The 18519-nt window shown below is 37.0% G+C and overlaps 3 protein-coding genes across 8 annotated transcripts in view; 2 read left to right on the forward strand and 1 right to left on the reverse strand.

The window, feature by feature from the left end:
• The window catches only part of LOC309632389 (uncharacterized protein), a 324914-nt gene extending 318084 nt beyond the window's left edge, over window positions 1-6830 (forward strand). The window contains exon 2 of the mRNA XM_082399931.1: window positions 5461-6830. The gene's annotated coding sequence lies outside the window, so the exon portion shown is untranslated. The remainder of the gene's footprint in view (window positions 1-5460) is intronic.
• The window catches only part of EFCAB10 (EF-hand calcium binding domain 10), a 21369-nt gene extending 10901 nt beyond the window's left edge, over window positions 1-10468 (forward strand). The window contains exons 2-5 of one of the 3 annotated variants that reach the window (XM_082399930.1): window positions 4093-4257; window positions 4366-4453; window positions 6837-6880; window positions 8706-9058. In XM_082399930.1, coding sequence (XP_082256056.1) covers window positions 4093-4257; window positions 4366-4453; window positions 6837-6873 — 290 coding nt within the window. In that variant the 3' untranslated portion in view covers window positions 6874-6880; window positions 8706-9058. Of the gene's footprint in view, window positions 1-4092; window positions 4258-4365; window positions 4454-6836; window positions 6881-8536; window positions 8677-8705; window positions 9059-10089 lie in introns of those variants that run through there. The other 2 variants (XM_082399929.1, XM_082399928.1) reach the window with 2 other exon arrangements.
• RINT1 (RAD50 interactor 1) overlaps window positions 7030-18519 on the reverse strand; it is a 26759-nt gene continuing 15269 nt past the window's right edge. For 3 of the 4 annotated variants that reach the window (XM_082399776.1, XM_082399779.1, XM_082399778.1), the window contains 8 exons: window positions 17852-17962; window positions 17528-17753; window positions 16855-16992; window positions 15149-15348; window positions 9824-10038; window positions 8696-8876; window positions 8504-8622; window positions 7030-7240 (listed from right to left, as the gene is read on the reverse strand). In XM_082399776.1, coding sequence (XP_082255902.1) covers window positions 7048-7240; window positions 8504-8622; window positions 8696-8876; window positions 9824-10038; window positions 15149-15348; window positions 16855-16992; window positions 17528-17753; window positions 17852-17962 — 1383 coding nt within the window. In that variant the 3' untranslated portion in view covers window positions 7030-7047. The remainder of the gene's footprint in view (window positions 7241-8503; window positions 8623-8695; window positions 8877-9823; window positions 10039-15148; window positions 15349-16854; window positions 16993-17527; window positions 17754-17851; window positions 17963-18519) is intronic. The other variant, XM_082399777.1, reaches the window with a different exon arrangement.

The following is an 18519-nucleotide window of genomic DNA, read 5'->3' on the forward strand; positions in this document are numbered from 1 at the left end:
GGTCTTCGTTGCTGCGCGTGGGCTTTCTCTATTTGCGGTGAGCAGGGGCTACTGTTGGTTGCCGTGCACGGGCTTCTCATCGCAGTGGCTTCTCTTGTTGCGGAGCACAGGCTCTAGGCACGCTGGCTTCAGTAGCTGTGGCACACGGGCTCAGTAGTTGTGGCTCATGGGCTCTAGAGCATGGGCTCTAGAGCGCAGGCTCAGTAGTTGTGGCTCACGGGCTTAGTTGCTCCATGGCATGTGGGATCTTCCTGGACCAGGGCTCAAACCCATGTCCCCTGCATTGGCAGGCGGATTCTTAACCACTTTGCCACCAGGGAAGTCCCTGTATATCCATTTCTTAACATGTTCCCATATTAGTCACTATTGTATGATTGATGCTCAGGAAGAAACCACTATCTTTATCTTGGGGCTTTGCCAAAGCTCCTGGCATTATGATATGTATCTCAGTTTGAAACCTTGGAATTGTAGGGAGTTATGGAAAATAAGACTTCACAGCGTGTTGGGCTATTACTGTTGTGGAACACGTCCACAGTCCACATCCTTGACCCCTAAATTCTCGAAGCCCTGAAACATAACTCATTTACAGCCGAATTTGACATAATCTGAAGTCATTTGGTAGAAAATCTGGCCTTTTCGAGGGTATATTGGGAAATATAGCCCCTGGCTGGGCAGCCCTTCCCAGTGCAATTCTATGCTGTGGAAGGAGGGAGTATATATTTTTAGGGGATGACTTTAAAGAAATCAGAAGTTTTTTTAAGGAGGCAGTTGTAGTCACCCAGGTGAGAACTACTGCTGTGGCAGTGGTGGGGATCAGATGACTTTGAGAGCTACTGAGGAGAAAGACTCCGGAGAGACTGTCATGACTGACTAGGTTTGGGTGTCGCAGGTGCTTCCCGTGTTTGAGTTAGCTGAGTGTGGTAGAATCTGGGAGCTGTGGAAGCACACTGACTGGGTTCATACTGGCTGTGTGGCCTTGAGCAAGTGACTGTTGTGAGGAGAAAATCAAGTAAGCCAAGGAAAATGTTTATCATAGTACCAGGCACATAGTAAGGGCTCAATAAATACTAGCTATTAGTATTACAACTTTGAACTTGAAGTTTGTCTCCCTTGAAGAACTGATGGTCATTATCAGCTGACATTTATGTAACTTAAGTGGTTAGTGCCATTTGGCTCTTCCCTTCATGTTTTAAAAAATTTATATCTTTATTATATATACTTATGTTGTAAGCATTTTCAAAACATTTTTAGAAGCAGGTGGAGTATAAATTATAGATTCCAAATATAGACATTATGGCACCTCATGTAGTCTGAAGGATATACAGCAACAAATCTTCATCAAAGTAACATACCAAGTTCCATTAGCATTATTTACGTATTCTAGCCTTAAAAAGAAATGTAGTGAGTTGAAATCAAACTTGGACGTTTTTCTCCTTCTAATTTTGTTATACAGTTCAGAAAGAAATGACAGAAGACTACATACATGATGTGATTGCCTTAGTAACCTGTTTGCTGCTATAATGTATTAAAAGTTGCACAAAATGGCACTATATTAGATTAAAAGTCTGCCTACTTCTAGTTTCAACACATAAATTCCAAGGAGTGAAATACACGGAGGAGAAACCTATATGATTAAGAGAGACTTAAAAACATAACCTATCACAGTGTGTGGACTCTGATTACTGATTTTTATTTATTTATTTTTAATGCTATTCTTCTCTGCTTACATTCTTTTTATGTATGTATGTATGTATGTATGGCTTTGTTGGGTCTTCGTTTCTGTGCGAGGGCTTTCTCTAGTTGTGGCAAGCGGGGGCCACTCTTCATCGCGGTGCGCGGGCCTCTCACTATCGCGGCCTCTCGTTGCCGAGCACAGGCTCCAGACGCGCAGGCTCAGTAATTGTGGCTCACGGGCCTAGTTGCTCCGCGGCATGTGGGATCTTCCCAGACCAGGGCTCGAACCCGCGTCCCCTGCATTGGCAGGCAGATTCTCAACCACTGCGCCACCAGGGAAGCCGTGATTACTGATTTTTAAAGAGTGTTTACAATTTATGACATTTGTGAGACAACTGGAAATTTGAATAATGCCTGGCTATTTGAGAATATTAAGAATTTTGTTAGATGTGTAAATTGTATCACGATAACAGTATTGTGGTAACATGAAAAAGAAAAAGGAGTCCCCTCTTCAACAAATCGTGTTGGGAAGACTGAATAACCACATGCAGAAAAAGAAAACTGGACCCCTGTGTAACACCATTCACAAAAATTAACTCGAAATGGATTAAAGACTTAAACATAAGACCTGATACTGTGAAATTCCTAGAAGAAAACACAGGGAAGAAGCTCCTTGACATTGGTCTTGTCAATGATTTTTGGATATGACCCCAAAAGCACAAACAACAAAAGCAAATATCAACAAGTAAGACTAAATTAAACTTAAAAACTTCTGCACAGCAAAAGAAACAATCAACAAAATGAAAAGGCAGTCTATGGAATGGGAAAAAAATATTTGCAAATCATATATATGATAAGGGGCTAATATCCAAAATAAATGAAGAACCCATATAACTCAATGACAAAAAAACAATTTGATTAAAAATGGGCAGAGGAACTAAATATTTTTCCTAAGAAGACATCTAAATGGCAACAGGTACATGAAAAGATGCTCTATATCACAAATCATCAGGGGAATGCAAATTAAAACCACAATGAGATATCAAGTTACACCTGTTAGAACAGCTGTCATGGGTGGACCTTGAGGACATGGTGCCAAGTGAAATAAGTCAAAGAGAGAAAGACAAATACTGTGTGATATCACTTACATGTGGAATCTAAAAAAGCCAAACTCCTAAAAACAGAGTAGAATGGTGGTTACCACAGGCTGGGAGATGCGGGGTGGGAAAGATGTTGTTTAAGGATACAAACTTGCAACTAGTAGATAACTAAGTCCTGGAGATCTATTGCACAGCATAGTGATTACAGAGAGCAATGCTGTATTGTAAACATGAAACTTGCTAAGAGACTAGATCTTAATTATTCCCACCGCAAAAAAGCCATGATCATTATGTGATGCGATAGAACTATTAGCTAGCACTGCAGTGGCAATCATACTGCCGTATAAAGGTACCAAACCAACATATTGCACACCTTAAACTTACACAATTTTATGTCAGTTATAACTCAACAAAAAAGAGAAAAAGGGGTCCTTATCTTTTAGAGATGCACACTGAAACATTCAGTAATGAAATGTGATTGCTGTGATTTACTTCAGAATAATACAGGAAGAGGGGACCTAGGTGGGATCATGGTGAAATAAGACCAGCCACAAAATTGAACAGTTGAAGTTGGTGATGAGTTCATTATACTTTTCTGTCTACTTTTATTATATGTATGAAATTCTCAGTGACAGAGTTTTTAAAAGACTTTTAAAATACACACACACACACACACACACACACACACACACACACACACACACACACACACACGTAAATCCTAGGATTGAAATACAGTGATGGAGAAGATGGAGCATTCATCATCTAAGCTATACCGTTTTTACTTCTTTTGGCTTCTTTTATTATAACTAACCTGCATTATTTCTGAAAAGTGGATTGATCTTGATGTTTCATTTTTCACATTGTTTAGATGAAAGATAGACTGTTTATCCAAAATACTGCCCTTATGTTAGGAATGAACATTAATGCTTCCTAATTGGAGGACTGTATTAATCTAAGTGTTTGTTTTTTAAAATCTACTTTTTTCTTCTTTTAGCTGGCCTTTTCTCCTGCATCATGTTGTTCCATTTTGAGGGTTTTCAACTCTGTCTATAAATTAAGAGTCACCTGAGGAGCTTTTTTGAAAAATGCGCAGATCCAATCTCTGGACATTTTTATTCAGTCATCCGGAGTAGAGCACTTTTGTATATAATTATTTAATTGTTTAATGTCTTGCCTTTCCTGCAAGCAAGGCCTATATTCCCAGTGCCTAGTACAGTACTTCAAATATAGGTATTTAATAATTGTTACATGACTATTTCCATTTGTGACATACTTTAATTTCATATCAGAAAGAATTGGAACTATTCTTTTACAGAAAAACCAAGAGAGTATTTAATATCTATATTGGAACGGCTGAGAATTGCCAAAGTATCAGGCGTGGCTTTCCCTTTCTTTATGGATGACTCTAACATTGCAGCCATGTTTCAGATGCTGGACTCCTCGAATAAAGGATCCATATCATTTATACAGTATAAAGAAGGTCAGTATCTCCTACAAATTGAGGTAATAATTTGTGGTCATTCTGTAAATTTCCCTAGCTGAAACTAATTCTCACTTTGTAAATTTTCCTTTCTTCTTATTCTTATAGCCCTAAAAACCCTGGGTCTGTGTACTGCAGATGAAGTTTTAAAAGATGATGGACATGGAATAACATGTGAAAAATTCATGCGTGAAGTGTAAGTTTATTTTTAAGTGACTAATATTTAAATAACGTGGCATGATTTTGAAGGACAATTAATACATTTTAAAACAAAGGTTCCTACCTTCTGATAGAAACATTTCATTCCCCTGAAACCTTCAGCTGACTAGCAAGTGAGGACAGGCAGGGCTGACAGTACTCTCTAAGCCTGGGGGGAGGGGAGGGAGAGGATGCTGGGGTTAGGAGGATCCAGAGGCGGCTTCTTTCTTTTCTCAATGGGAAACCCCAGCAATTCTCAAAGAATGAGGTAGGGAAGCCCCGATCTGCTAGAAGAACTAACAGAAAAGCTTTAAGCTCAATATACTAGTTGGAAAATCTCTGTATATAGAGTAATAAAATTTCTCTCAAAATACTTCCTAAAAATGATTTCGTAAATGTTTATCAATAGTACAGGCTGCATGCCAGCCTGACAATTTCGGATTTGAGGTATTACAGCATGAAAAGTACTAACTAAATGCTAAGTCAGAAAAAAAAAAACAACACACAACCAAGGGAATAAAACTTGATAGTTCTGGAAGCCTCTAGCTAATCTAGCTCAGTTTGTTTAAGTTTTATTTAACATAATCCAAGGCCAAGGAGAAGTTAGAAGAAAAAAGAAAGTTTAAGATTCTCATCTCATCATTAGTTATATAAATATTCAACAAAAAATGTTTAATTACATTACCTACCCCAGAGAATGATGGTAGCACAGTGCTCTAGCTGAAATGTTTCATCCACAAAGCAAAGTTTGCCCACTCTCACATGGAATGAACTAGGAAGTATTCTGAATGGAAAGACATTTGTAGAAAATGAGAGCAATCCTATTTCAGTCACTATCTCATAATATGTTTTCTTACGGGAAATATAGTGAATTTTCAAACTAGATACAGGAACTTCAATTATAAACGTACATTTTATTTTTTATTTTTTTTTTAAACATCTTTACTAGAGTATAATTGGTTTACAATGGTGTGTTAGTTTCTGCTGTATAACAAAGTGAATCAGCTATACGTATATATATATCCCCATATCCCCTCCCTCTTGCATCTCCCTTCCACCCTCCCTATCCCACCCCTCTAGGTGGTCACAAAGCACCGAGCTGATCTCCCTGTGCTATGCGGCTGCTTCCCACTAGCTATCTGTTTTACATTTGGTCGTGTATATATGTCCATGCCACTCTCTCACTTCGTCCCAGCTTACCCTTCCCCCTCCCCATGTCCTCAAGTCCATTCTCTATGTCTGTGTCTTTATTCCTGTCCTGTCCCTAGGTTCTTCAGAACCATTTTTTTAATTTTTAGATTCCATACATGTGTGTTAGCATATGGTATTTGTTTTTCCCTTTCTGACTTACTTCACTCTGTGTGACAGACTCTAGGTCCATCCACCTGACTACAAATAACTCAATTTTGTTTCTTTTTATGGCTGAGTAATATTCCATTGTATATATGTGCCACATCTTCTCTGTCCATTCATCTATCGATGGACACTTAGGTTGCTTCCATGTCCTGGCTATTGTAAATAGAGCTGCGGTGAACATTGTGGTACATGACTCTTTTTGAATTATGGTTTTCTCAGGGTATATGCCCAGTAGTGGGATTGCTGGATCGTATGGTAGTTCTATTTTTAGTTTTTTAAGGAACCTCCATACTGTTCTCCATAGTGGCTGTATCAATTTACATTTCCACCAACAGTGCAAGAGGGTTCCCTTTTCTCCACACCCTCTCCAGCATTTATTGTTTGTAGATTTTTTGATGATGGCCATTCTGACTGGTGTGAGGTGATACCTCATTGTAATTTTGATTTGCATTTCTCTAATGATTAGTGATATTGAGCATCCTTTCATGTGTTTGTTGGCAATCTGTATGTCTTCCTTGGAGGAATGTCTATTTAGGTCTTCTGCCCATTTTTGGATTGGGTTGTTTGTTTTTTTTGATATTGAGCTGCATGAGCTGCTTGTATACTTTGAAGATTAATCCTTTGTCAGTTGCTCCGTTTGCAAATATTTTCTCCCATTCTGAGGGTTGTCTTTTTGTCTTGTTTATGGTTTCCTTTGCTGTGCAAAAGCTTTTAAGTTTCATTAGGTCCCATTTGTTTATTTTTGTTTTTATTTCCCTTTCTCTAGGAGGTGGGTCAAAAAGGATCTTGCTGTGATTTATGTCATAGAGTTAAACATACATTTTAAAGTGATTTTTAAAAGTTTATTGGTTATGTTAGATTATCTACAACAGTCTCCCTGAATTGGCAAAGAAAATTAAAAGTTGATTATAATTTATTATCTGCTCTTGTATTTTATTCAACAGACATATTCATCATTTATATTTGTAAATGGAATTACTCTGAGTTTTCATGGCTTCTGAGCTTTTTGTTTTTTTTTTTCTTAGGAACAAGAGGACTCAGGAAATATGGTCAGCATTTTAATAACACTGTAAGTCCAAGATAATAAATGATTCTATACAGTTTACAGTTGTTCAGTTTCATTAATTCAGAACTTCATCATATAACTTGAAATCCAACTGGCTCTGGCTTCTTCTTTATTAAGAAAAACAAACAAACAAACAAAAAACAAAAAACCCCAAAAGGAAAAAAGACACTTTATTTTCCAGTGTTAGGCCAGTTTGTCCTCAAATTAAGTAGAATCTCAACATCTTGTTGAGCCAGTTTATAAATTCCGACTTCATTTAATGCCGCTGTGGCAGGAGGTTGCCCTGAAGTTGACTGCAGGACATCTCGCAGAAGTAGGGCAGAACCAGTGTTCAAATTCAAAACAATACAGGCTTCTTTTACACTGTTAAAAAAAAAAAAAAAAAAGCAGGAGGTAAATGAGATCTCCATTATCTATATCATCCCATATTACCCTGTAACAATTTCATTTTGAAAAACTAAACAACTACCCTGCACTGCTAGATCATATCATTTATAGTTTATAAAAACTATTTATGGGGGCTTCCCTGGTGGCTCAGTGGTTGAGAATCTGCCTGCCAATGCAGGGGACACGGGTTCGAGCCCTGGTCTGGGAAGATCCCACATGCCGCGGAGCAACTGAGCCCGTGAGCCACAACTACTGAGCCTGCGCGTCTGGAGCCTGTGCTCCGCAACAGGAGAGGCCGCGATAGTGAGAGGCCCGCGCACCGCGATGAAGAGTGGCCCCCGCTTGCCACAACTAGAGAAAGCCCTCACACAGAAACGAAGACCCAACACAGCCAAAAATAAAAAAAAAAAAATTAAAAAAAAAAAAAACTATTTATGGATCAGCTATTTGGCTCTTTTAACATGTTTTGACTGTATATGTGCAGAGTTTATATTTCATTAGATTACTATAAGGTAAGAGGATCATTGTTTTCAATGGATACGTATCCATTATTTCCCAAAATGTGATACTTGATAGTAACAGTCTATTAAATGTAGCTAAGACTTTAGGTACATTAGGATACAGGAAAAGAGAATATTAAGGGACAAAATAAAAGCAGAAAGGTAGAATACTAAAACAAAAAATGCAGAAATAGATATCTTACTGAAATGAGCAAAATACTTTCATTTTATATGTTTAAAAGGAATACTTAATAATCTCAAAAACCTAAATAATTTAAATTTTACATCAACAATTTCTAAAAATACTTGTAAGAATTCTCTTACATCCATTTATAATTATACTTAGAACCAAAATTAATATCAAATGTTTAAGAAAACAAATTTTCTTCAGGCCTGGCCTGTTATTCAGTACTAAATATATTTCAAATTTCTTCTATTTATTGAATATGGCAGAACTGCATTTGCTTTCATTTTCTATTTATTTCCCAGTAATAAGCACATAGGAGCATTACATCAAATATTAGAAAACAAAGCCCAACATATCATTTATATCCAGTTCTGTTCAAGTTTTTGGGGTCATGGATCACATCTTGTATTATTGGTACATAATGAATACTTCAATCTGTTAACTGATGCAATGTATATTTAACATCACTGGAACCCTAAAGCTGTTAAAAAACGAATCAACTTCCTCTAACAATTTGATACATCAAAATTAATTGTTAAATACTGCACTTACTGTTTAAAATAATTTTCTGGCCTCTTGCAATAGTGGGAAAACAAAGGGAAAAGATTCCGAGTCATATCGAAGTGCAGCTGAGCCGCTCCTCCTTCATTGAAGTGATTGGCAAGAATTATCTGAAAAAAAGGACAAGTCATATAGCAGTTGCCTCTGTCATCACAGCCCAAAATACAGTCTACTCTTACTTACTTCTTGGTAGATGTATATGTCCAGCTTCTCTACAAGCATTTGCCAGAAGATTTTAAACAAGGAGAAGCACAGCTGCTGCTCCAGCTGCAGTAAACGGTCTCGTAAAGTAAGCAGTAAGGGGCAAGCCGAACTGGACAGGGACATCACGGCCTGCTCTGACTGCGATGGCAGGGACAGCCACCTGGAAAAAAACAGAAACAGCACTGCCTGGAGCACATTAATTTTTATTATGAAATTTTTCCTCTCTCTGTATTTTTAAAGATTTAACAAATCATTTTAAATGTGGGGAAGTGCACTGTCCCGGGGCATTTTGGATAAGAAAAAATGTACAGCCCAACATTAAAAGCTCTCTCAGAAAATAAAGGTACTTATGTTTGTTTGTTTATTTATTTAATTTTATTTTTTGGCCACGCCACACGGCTTGTGGGATCTTAGTTCCCTGACCAGGGACTGAACCCAGGCCCTGGCAGTGAAAGTGCTTAGTCCTAACCACTGGACCGTCAGGGAATTCCCTGTACCTATGTTTATATTTTAGTTCTCAATGAAATACTCTTTACTTAATGAGGATGATAGATTTTTTAAATCCCCAATTTTAATATGACTTACTGATATAAAACAGTTAAAATGTAAAATGCATTTACATTTAAGACATCAGCTAATTTTACACTCTAATTTTCAGCAAAACAACGGACTAGTAACACTTCCAAACTGATAACAAGTCCTCTGTGTGACAGGACTGCTAGGACAGACATTGCCTGTGCTCAAGGAGCTCACCGTGTGGGAGGTAACAGATGTCACAGGAATCATGAGAGTGGGCCAAACTATAGCACAGGCATGAACAGGTACTACAGCAGCACCTTGCTTTGTCAGTGGGTGACAGGCTAGGCATTCAACCCCATATCAGACACCACCTCGCTGGACTTACAGACACATCTGAAGGTTAAGTTATGATCAGTTTATTCTGATTAAGAATGTCTTAATATATTTTAGAAACAGTTAAAAGTTTGGAGTGCAAAAGGCCAAGCTCTGTGCTATCTAGACACTTTGGAAATCTGACTGCATGTTACCTTGTAACTTCTATCAAACTGGAGTTGAGAGCTGACTTATAAGAAAGTACAGAGGACTTACCTTTCTTTTTTATACAATTTTGCAGCATCTTTAACTTCTCTAAAAACATGGTCTACTTGCCGGGTCAGCATGTCATGCTTTAAACGCTCTAACAGGTTAATCATGTCATCAAAGACAGAGCTCTCCATAGAGGCCAGTTGTCCCAGCTGCAATTTACTGAGAGTGCTATTCTCTGCAAAGACTTCCAATGCTGCCTGTTGAAGTTGTAGAAAGAACTGAAAGCAAAAATATGTTAACATGTTTAAGATACTTTTTTTTTTTAACAGCTTGAGATGTAACTCATGTACCATACAATTCACCCATTTAAAGTATACAGTTTGGGGACTTCCCTGGTGGAGCAGTGGATGAGAATCCACCTGCCAACGCAGGGGACACAGGTTTGAGCCCTGGTCCGGGAAGATCCCACATTACCGCGGAGCAACCAAGCCCGTGTGCCACAACTACTGAGCCTGCGCTCTAGAGCCCACGAGCCACAACTACTGAGCCCATGTGCCACAACTACTGAAGCTGGCATGCCTAGAGCTCATGCTCTGCAACAACGGAAGCAACCGCAATGAGAAGCCCCCGCTCGCCACAACTAGAGAGAGCCTGTGCACAGCAGTGAAGACCCAACACAGCCATAAATAAATAAATTAATTTTAAAAATATACAGTTCGGTGGCTTTTAGTACATTCAGAGTTGTGCATCTGTCACCACAGTCAATTTTAGAACGTTTTCATTACCGCACAAAGAAATCCCACACTCTTTGCCATCATCTCCCAATCCCCTCCTAGTGGTTCCCCACCCCACCCCCACCTTGTTCCTAGGCAAACACGAATCTCCTTTCTGTCTCTAGACCTGCCTGTTCTGGACACTTCACATAAATGGATTCATACAACCTATGGTTCTTTGTGAGTAGCTTCTTTCACTTAGTATAATGTTTTCAAGGTTCAACGATGTTGTAATATGTATCAGTATTTCATTTATTTTTATTGCCAAATGATATTCCATTATATTTACCCATTCATTAGTTGATGGACATTTGGGTTGTTTCCACTTTTATGAATAATACTGCTATGAACATTTGTGTACAGTTTCTGCACAAACATATGTTTTCATTTCTCTTGGATATATACCTAGGAGTAGAATTGCAGGATCATATAGTAAATCTGTGTTTAACCTTTTGAGGAACTGCCAGACTATTTCCACTGCAACTGTACCATTTTACATTCCCATCAGCGGTGACTGAGGGTTCAGATTTCTCCACGTCATGCTAATAAATGTTACTATGTCTTTTTTATTATAGCCATCCTAGTTTGTATGAAGTGGCATCCCATTGTGGTTTTGATTTACATTCCCCTAATGGCTACCTTCTTTAAGTGCTCATGTTTTTCTAGACACAGATTGAGAGTTGTTGTAAACCTAGAAAATATATGAGTTAAGAGAATTAAAATGTCATTTTTTTACAGTATTATTTTAGGTAGAATTAGTAGTATTCTTTCTGCCCTACAGGAAAACAGTGCTGTGGGTAATTAGCAAAACATTAAAAACAACCTAAATGTCTATTAATAGGGGACTGGGCATGGCTACTAGGGATTGTTCAGGGATGACATGGGAGAGGCCATCTTGGCATTTCTGCTGAAGCTGTCAGGGAAGCGGCAGTGTCCTTCTGAGCCAGCTCATGGACCATGGAAGCCTGGAGCCACCCATGGCCATACTTACCAGAGCCCGCCTACGAGTAAAGCCAGAAATGAACAACTTTAGAGCAGCCATGCCTAATCCTTTCAGTTACACAAATTCCTCACCTCCTCACGCCAACCCACTCTCCTACTTAGTCCAGCGTGAATCTGGGTTTCTGTCACCTATGACTGAAAAATTCCTAATTCTGAATGGCTGGGTTATGTTAGGCTTATTAGCACAGTCTGGCAATGGACAGACAGCTGTTAGTGGAGAATCTAAATGAATGGAAGGTGAACTCTACTTTTTTCTGTGTAATACAAGAGCTTACGTGATTTTTATTTAGAGCATTCACAGGCTGAAGGACTGTGAATGTGATTAAATGATTTTTTTTATTAATTAATTAATTAATTTTTGTCTGTGTTGGGTCTTTGTTGCTGTGCATGGGCTTTCTGTAGTTGCGGTGAGCGGGGGCTACTCTTCGTTGCAGTGCACGGGCTTCTCATTGTCGTGGCTTCTCTTGTTGCGGAGCACGGGCTCTAGGAGCACAGGCTTCAGTAGTTGTGGCAGGTGGGCTCAGTAGTTGTGGCTTGTGGGCTCTAGAACTCAGGCTCAGTAGTTGTGGCGCACAGGCTTAGTTGCTCCGCAGCATGTGGGATCTTCCCGGACCAGGGATTGAACCCGTGTCCCCTGCATTGGCAGGCGGATTTTTAACCACTGCACCACCAGGGAAGCCGTAAATGATTTTTGATGTTAAACAGAATTTGTACCATAGTAACATACCAAACACAAAATTCATTCATGACTTGAAGAGTCAACTCTAAAATTTGGTTATTTCTGTGTTGACAGAAGGACCCAGTTAGTTCAGTATCAGATTATAAATTTTCTAAGGCTAGGGATGATGGCCAATTCATCTTTGTTAACAGACTATGGCACTGAGTAAAGTAGTTAATGATGTTCCACAAATATTTCATTGAAGCTAAAAATGTGGCCCTGAATGAGTCTCTTATTAAAATCACTGGCATAAGAATCAAGAATGACAATTTGTTTCACGAAAAAGCTTAGCAGAAAATGGAGCACTGTGGTGGGATGAGTGAATAAAGCACTTACTAAAATTAGGAACATGACACATAAAAGTACATAATGAATGAATGTATTCTGATTAGGTGACTTTATAAAGATAAATGCATTCATCATTACACTCAACTTATATTCATTTATGAAATAATTATTTTCCTTGCTCAGCAGAATGATATGCACATGTACTTCAGTTAACATTTCTGTAGAAAAGACTTTAAATAATTACAAAGTCCCAGCCAAAGAGTCCAGATTAGAATAAACTATGATTGTGTTTATTTGATATTTACCTTGTTTATATCTATTAGTATATTTATTTTTGTTTCCTATTTTTTTGGCTTATTACCCTGATAAAGACTTTTTCATTTTGTTTTTTCTTTCACAGTAAAGGAAAACATCTTCTATACAATGTGCTAGCAGTATACAATTTTTTGTCATAAATTCATAATTTAAAATATATTCTTGTCATGTTTTCTAGACTTTCTAACTCAGGCATTGAATATTTTAAATGCCTGTGTGTGGCTATATTTCATTTCTGCCTTTATTTTTTGTTTTATTACATTAAGATTTGACAATGTATAGAAATTTTAATTTACCTTTGTTCATACTTGTGACTCAGCTGGACACACTCAAAAATTGTGTTTCCCTTAGTATACTGTGGACTTACCACCAATCTCCAGTTAGTCAATCTTTCTAATTATTTAACTCTGTAATTATTCAGTTCCCGCTTTATCACATTTTAAAAGGGATACTTTTAAGTCTTTAGTTAAAATTATAGTTGTTTTATTTTCCTATTTTCATTTAATGACACAATTATACACATAATACGTATATTTATAATGTGTCTTCATATTCATTATCCTCAGTATAGTTTTTTCACCATTAAATGTATATTTTACTGTTTTATGGTCATCTTAATCCTGTGTTAATGCTTTCTGCCATGAAGTGTACTTCATGGGCCTTGCTGGATTTTTGTATCCACACATATGATCTTAGAACAGTGATTCCTAACCTGAGGGCACCCTGTCCAAGAAGGAGGTCTTGGAGGCCCTCTGCAATCATTTTAATATCTAAAACAGCTAAAGGAATTAATCTATTTATGTTAAGGCTATAAAGACTAAGTTTCTTCACTTTTAGTTGGAAGTATATATTAGAAAATCTCGTTACCAAAAGCCCTGATCGCCAATATATTCCTTGGACTAATAAAAAGAGTAAAAATAAAGTACTAGTTAATAATTATATTTAGGCAGATCAAATCTGCCAACACATGGACTCTGCATGGAGAAAGGAAGGATAAGTAAAATCCTTGGAGGTAAAAGGCCTTTCACAGTACTTGTTACTGAATCCAGGGTTTTGATTTTTAGATTTATTTAAAATATACCTTCCAGGGTAAATTAGTTAATGTTTTTGGATGTGATAATGGTATTTTTTTTTTCAACATTTATTTATTTCATTTATTTATTTATTTATTTATTTTTGGCTACATCAGGTCTTAGTTGCAGCATGCGGGATCTTTCGTTGCAGCACGCTGGCTCCTCTCTAGTTGTGGCATGCAGGTTTTGTCTCTCTAGTTGTGGCATGTGGACTCCAGGGCATGCGGGCTCTCTCATTGAGGCACGCAAGCTCAATAGTTGTGGCATGCGGGCTTAGTTGCCCCACAGCATGCGGGATCTTAATTCCCCGACCAGGGATTGAACCCGCGTCCCCTGCACGGGAAGGCAGATTCTTTACCACTGGACAACCAGGGAAGTCCCCTGGTGTTGTGTTTTTAAAAAAGGTGTTCTTATCTTTTAGAGATACATACGAAAATATTTACCATGAAATGTATCTGAGATCTACTTCAAAATAATCACACATGGGGGTAGAGGAAAGGTTTAAATGAAACACAATTGGTATAAGAAGCTGGGTGAGGATTTCCCTGGTAGTCCAGTGGTTAAGACTCCACACTTTCAATGCAGGGTGGGTGAGGGTTCAATCCCTGGTCGGGGAACTAAGATCCCATATGCCATGTGGCACGGCCAAATTAAAAAAAAAAAAAAAAAAAGAAGCTGGGTGATAGGCACATGGGAGTTCATTTTACCATTCTCTTCACTCTTGAATATGTTTGAAAATAAATAAAATATTAAATAATTTTTTAATGTATGAAATACTTAGGTTAAAAATGTTTCTATTTTTATGACTCTTCGTAATTTGTCATGTTTCGAAGGCACTAAAAAGGTATCAAATGTTATTCTTTTATTTTCCTTAAAGTCTTGAACTTTATTGATTTTGACGCCATTATACAATCTTAGCTTTTCGTGAGATGGCAATTACCATTCATGACATTTACCAAGTTCAAAGTCTAAAAAAGGAAAATGGTTCACTTTATAAACAACAATTTCACGAAAAGATGGCTTTTCCAGTGATTAAAATATCAGGATTATTTAACCATTTGAGACTTGAATGAGAAAAATATGTACTTTAATCACACCTAAGTTTGGCCCAGCTGTGATTCTGCCTAACGTGTATTTTTGCTTGCTACAGATTCAACATTTCAAAAGGTAAAACTGTTCAAATTACTAATATATTACTTAATATAAAAGATTAACTTACAACATTGTCAGCCCAATCTGCTAGTACTGTTGAGATATAGTTCACGGCATTAAGAATTGCACAGTATCGAAAGCCAAGGGAAGCTCTAGTCTCTTCTTTCATCACCTGAGTTAATCGTATCCTAAAATCATCTACTAAGTCCTTCTGTAACTCCAGGAACTGCAGCTTTCTGGAAGCTGCGGGAAGATTTTTATATCTGTCTGTGGAGAAAGTTAACAAGACATACGAAGGTTTACGGTACCATCCATGACATAGTTATAGGTTTTTCCTATTGACTGGCTTTGGTGCCTTTGTTAAAAATCAATCGACCATTCAAGTATGGATCTATTTCTAAACTCTCTAAGGACGTGGGTTTCTCAAGTATTGATATTTGTCAAAACTCATTGATCTGTATACTTAAGATCTATGCATTTCACTGTATATAAGTTATGCTTCTAACACATTGTAAATTAACTATACTGCAATTTAAAAAGCTATGCCTCAATATTTTAAAAAGGCATATGAGAAAGTTATATACAAAAATTATTCTATTTCTTCAACAAATAAATGACATTTTTTAAAAAAGGAAGGAGGAACTAGGATAGGTTAAAAGAGATACATAGTTAAGGATTTATAGGTTAAATGCTGAGATGTCTGAAATGTTCTTTAAAATACTTCAGGGGAAAAAAATCTGGATTTTGGGGGGAGAAAAACACATAATAGAAAAGTGATAGTTTTAAACCTTAGTAACAGATACCTGAGGGTTCGTTATGCTACTTTTATATATATTAGAAAATTTCCATAATAAAAAAAATTTTTTTTAATCAGTTTTTGCTAATTTTTTTGTATTTTAGTGTTTTTCATATTTTTCTTACAGTTAGAATATAGAATTTACTGACTGGCCTGGAATGACACCTCTTCAGGTTACTAGACAGGCCCAAGCAACGGACAAGACACAGGAAGAGAGTGGCAGTGAGGGCTCAGTGGCACCTGGAGAACCAGCAGGGCTGCAATGCCCTGGGGCAACGTGGATGGCTGCAGACCAACCAGGGCTAGAGGCGGCTGGGCCACCCTCCAGCCAGAACATTCTTGCACCATAAGAAGAGGTCCTATTACTATTCCAATCCCTAAAGTTAATTTATTATTCTACTGTTCTACAATCTTTGATATATCAAGGTGAAGAAAATAATATATAAAATTTAGGTCAATCACCATTTACTGAAGACACTTAAAAAGTTGAAAGGCAAGAGATTTCAGGTAATAAAATTAAATTCTTATTTGTTTTTATATAATGATTCAGGAATTTTCCCCTCATGTAAACTAATGTTTAAGATCTTATTTAGATTACTAAAAATCTAAAAGCTGGAATACTGTGCTAGAGTTCTGCCAAAATAGAAACTGAATTTGAAGATATTATAGTAACCACTATATATTTTGTCGAAGTACTTGAAAAGTACCATGTGAAGAGTCAGTACTTTCATTTACTTTTTAAAATTTTATGTATTGAAGTATAGTTGATTTACAATGTTGTATTTAATTTCTGCTATACAGCAAAGTGACTCAGTTATACATATATAGATTATTTTTCATATTCTTTTCCATAATGGTTTATCACATAATGGAATCCATCCCTCCACCAATCCCCCCCTCCCCCTTGACAACCACAAGTCTGTTAAGAGTCAGTACTTTAAAAAAAACAAAGTTATATCTTGAAAGACTATACTTACCAGTTATAACCAAGAGTAGTGTCATAAACGTTTCTGCACAGTCTGGAACTTTCATCTCATCCACATCAGTGATATCCTTATATTGGGATATCCAGGCAGCTTCTGACGAGAGCATTGAGTCCATTTTTTGAAGAGCAACTGATAAGCAGGAAAAAGGATTATGTCAAACAACTAGTTACAGATTGTTAGATTACAAATTCCTAATCTTTCAACTCATAATTTCTTAGGAATGATAACTTTTCTATGAAAAAATAAATCTATAACCTCCTACTAGTTGTACTATATTTAACATGCTCTATTCTAGGGTTAAATAAGATATTTTACTTCTCCCTGCCGTACCTACCCAAAATCTTCAAAATAGTTACACTCACTAGACAAGCCACATCCAAAGTGATTCCAGCAAGAACAGAAATACTATACGTAAAATCTATAAAACAGTTAACTATATACTGTACTGGCTTGAATAGTCTACCCTAGAAACCTGTAGAGTGCAATTCTGGGAAAAACTGAAGCTTGATGGGAAGAAAAGAAAATAAGATGATCTCTGAAGGCAACTTGGTAAACCCTAACCAAGAAAAATTTAGATGGCTCTAGTTTCTACCCAGAACTGGAGAAAATTTATATACACAAAAAGAGACATCTCTCCCCACCCCACGGCCACGTGAGCACTTACATTTTCTCTCCACAGTCAACCATCTCTGAAAACAGGTCTCTTCTGACAGAATATGCATACAATTAGCAAAAGTGCTGGGATAGCCATGAACACTGTGTAGTTCTCTTTCAAACAAAAGCACCTCATCCACCAAATGACAGAAGAGACTGTCATCATAGAGCAGACAAGGAATATCAGCAGCTAACTTTTCAAGAACCAGCATCATAAGGCCCCGAGAAAATTCAAGCTAAAAAAATATAAATAAGCATAAGGTAATGAAAATGACAAGTTATTCACGGACACCTACAACTCTAAAACTGAAATGCTTTGGACTAAGTCTCTTACCCTTGCATTTACCGAAGAGCCTACTTTGCCTAATATTGGCTGAATCTTCTCATCCAGAAACTGAGTGTGGTTCCCAATCCACATAAGTACCTGAGCCAAGTACCATTCAGGCTAAGGAAGGAGGTAAACAGTTTGAATTCTTAAGTCATTCCAACTAGAAAGTTACAGTTAAATGTCTCTATTTAATTGTAGACACACAGTACTTACAAAAATTAGTTGAAAATTCCTATATGTAAGAGCACAATTTCTACTCTGAACTTTAAATTCATGCAAGGCTTAATAATCAAATGTTTCCCAATGTACTCCCAATAAATTTCAATAATGTGGCTTACATCAGTGAAATCATAAATTTACAATGCCATAAATATTTAAAACCTAGTACTTTAGAAATATGTAAGGTATAAATATTATATTATTTTTTTTGAAATAACATTCCAAAATAATTTTTAAACATGACCGTCTTCTGTTTTTTTCTTTTTTTCAAAAGCTAAATTAAGAAAAAAATTTGGCTGGTCTGCATTACAAGAAATACAAATTCTTTAAAACAGGTATAATTATAGAAAAGTAATGTAAATATGCAGCTTTTTAAACTGTCCCTAGAGATGATTCTATAAACCTTCCAAGTTTTGTTGGACAGGAATTCTAAAACATTTACTGAAAGGTAAAAC

This window comes from Balaenoptera borealis, assembly GCF_965194805.1.
Source record: "Balaenoptera borealis genome assembly, chromosome: 7".
In the NCBI taxonomy this organism is placed as follows: Eukaryota; Metazoa; Chordata; class Mammalia; order Artiodactyla; family Balaenopteridae; genus Balaenoptera; species Balaenoptera borealis.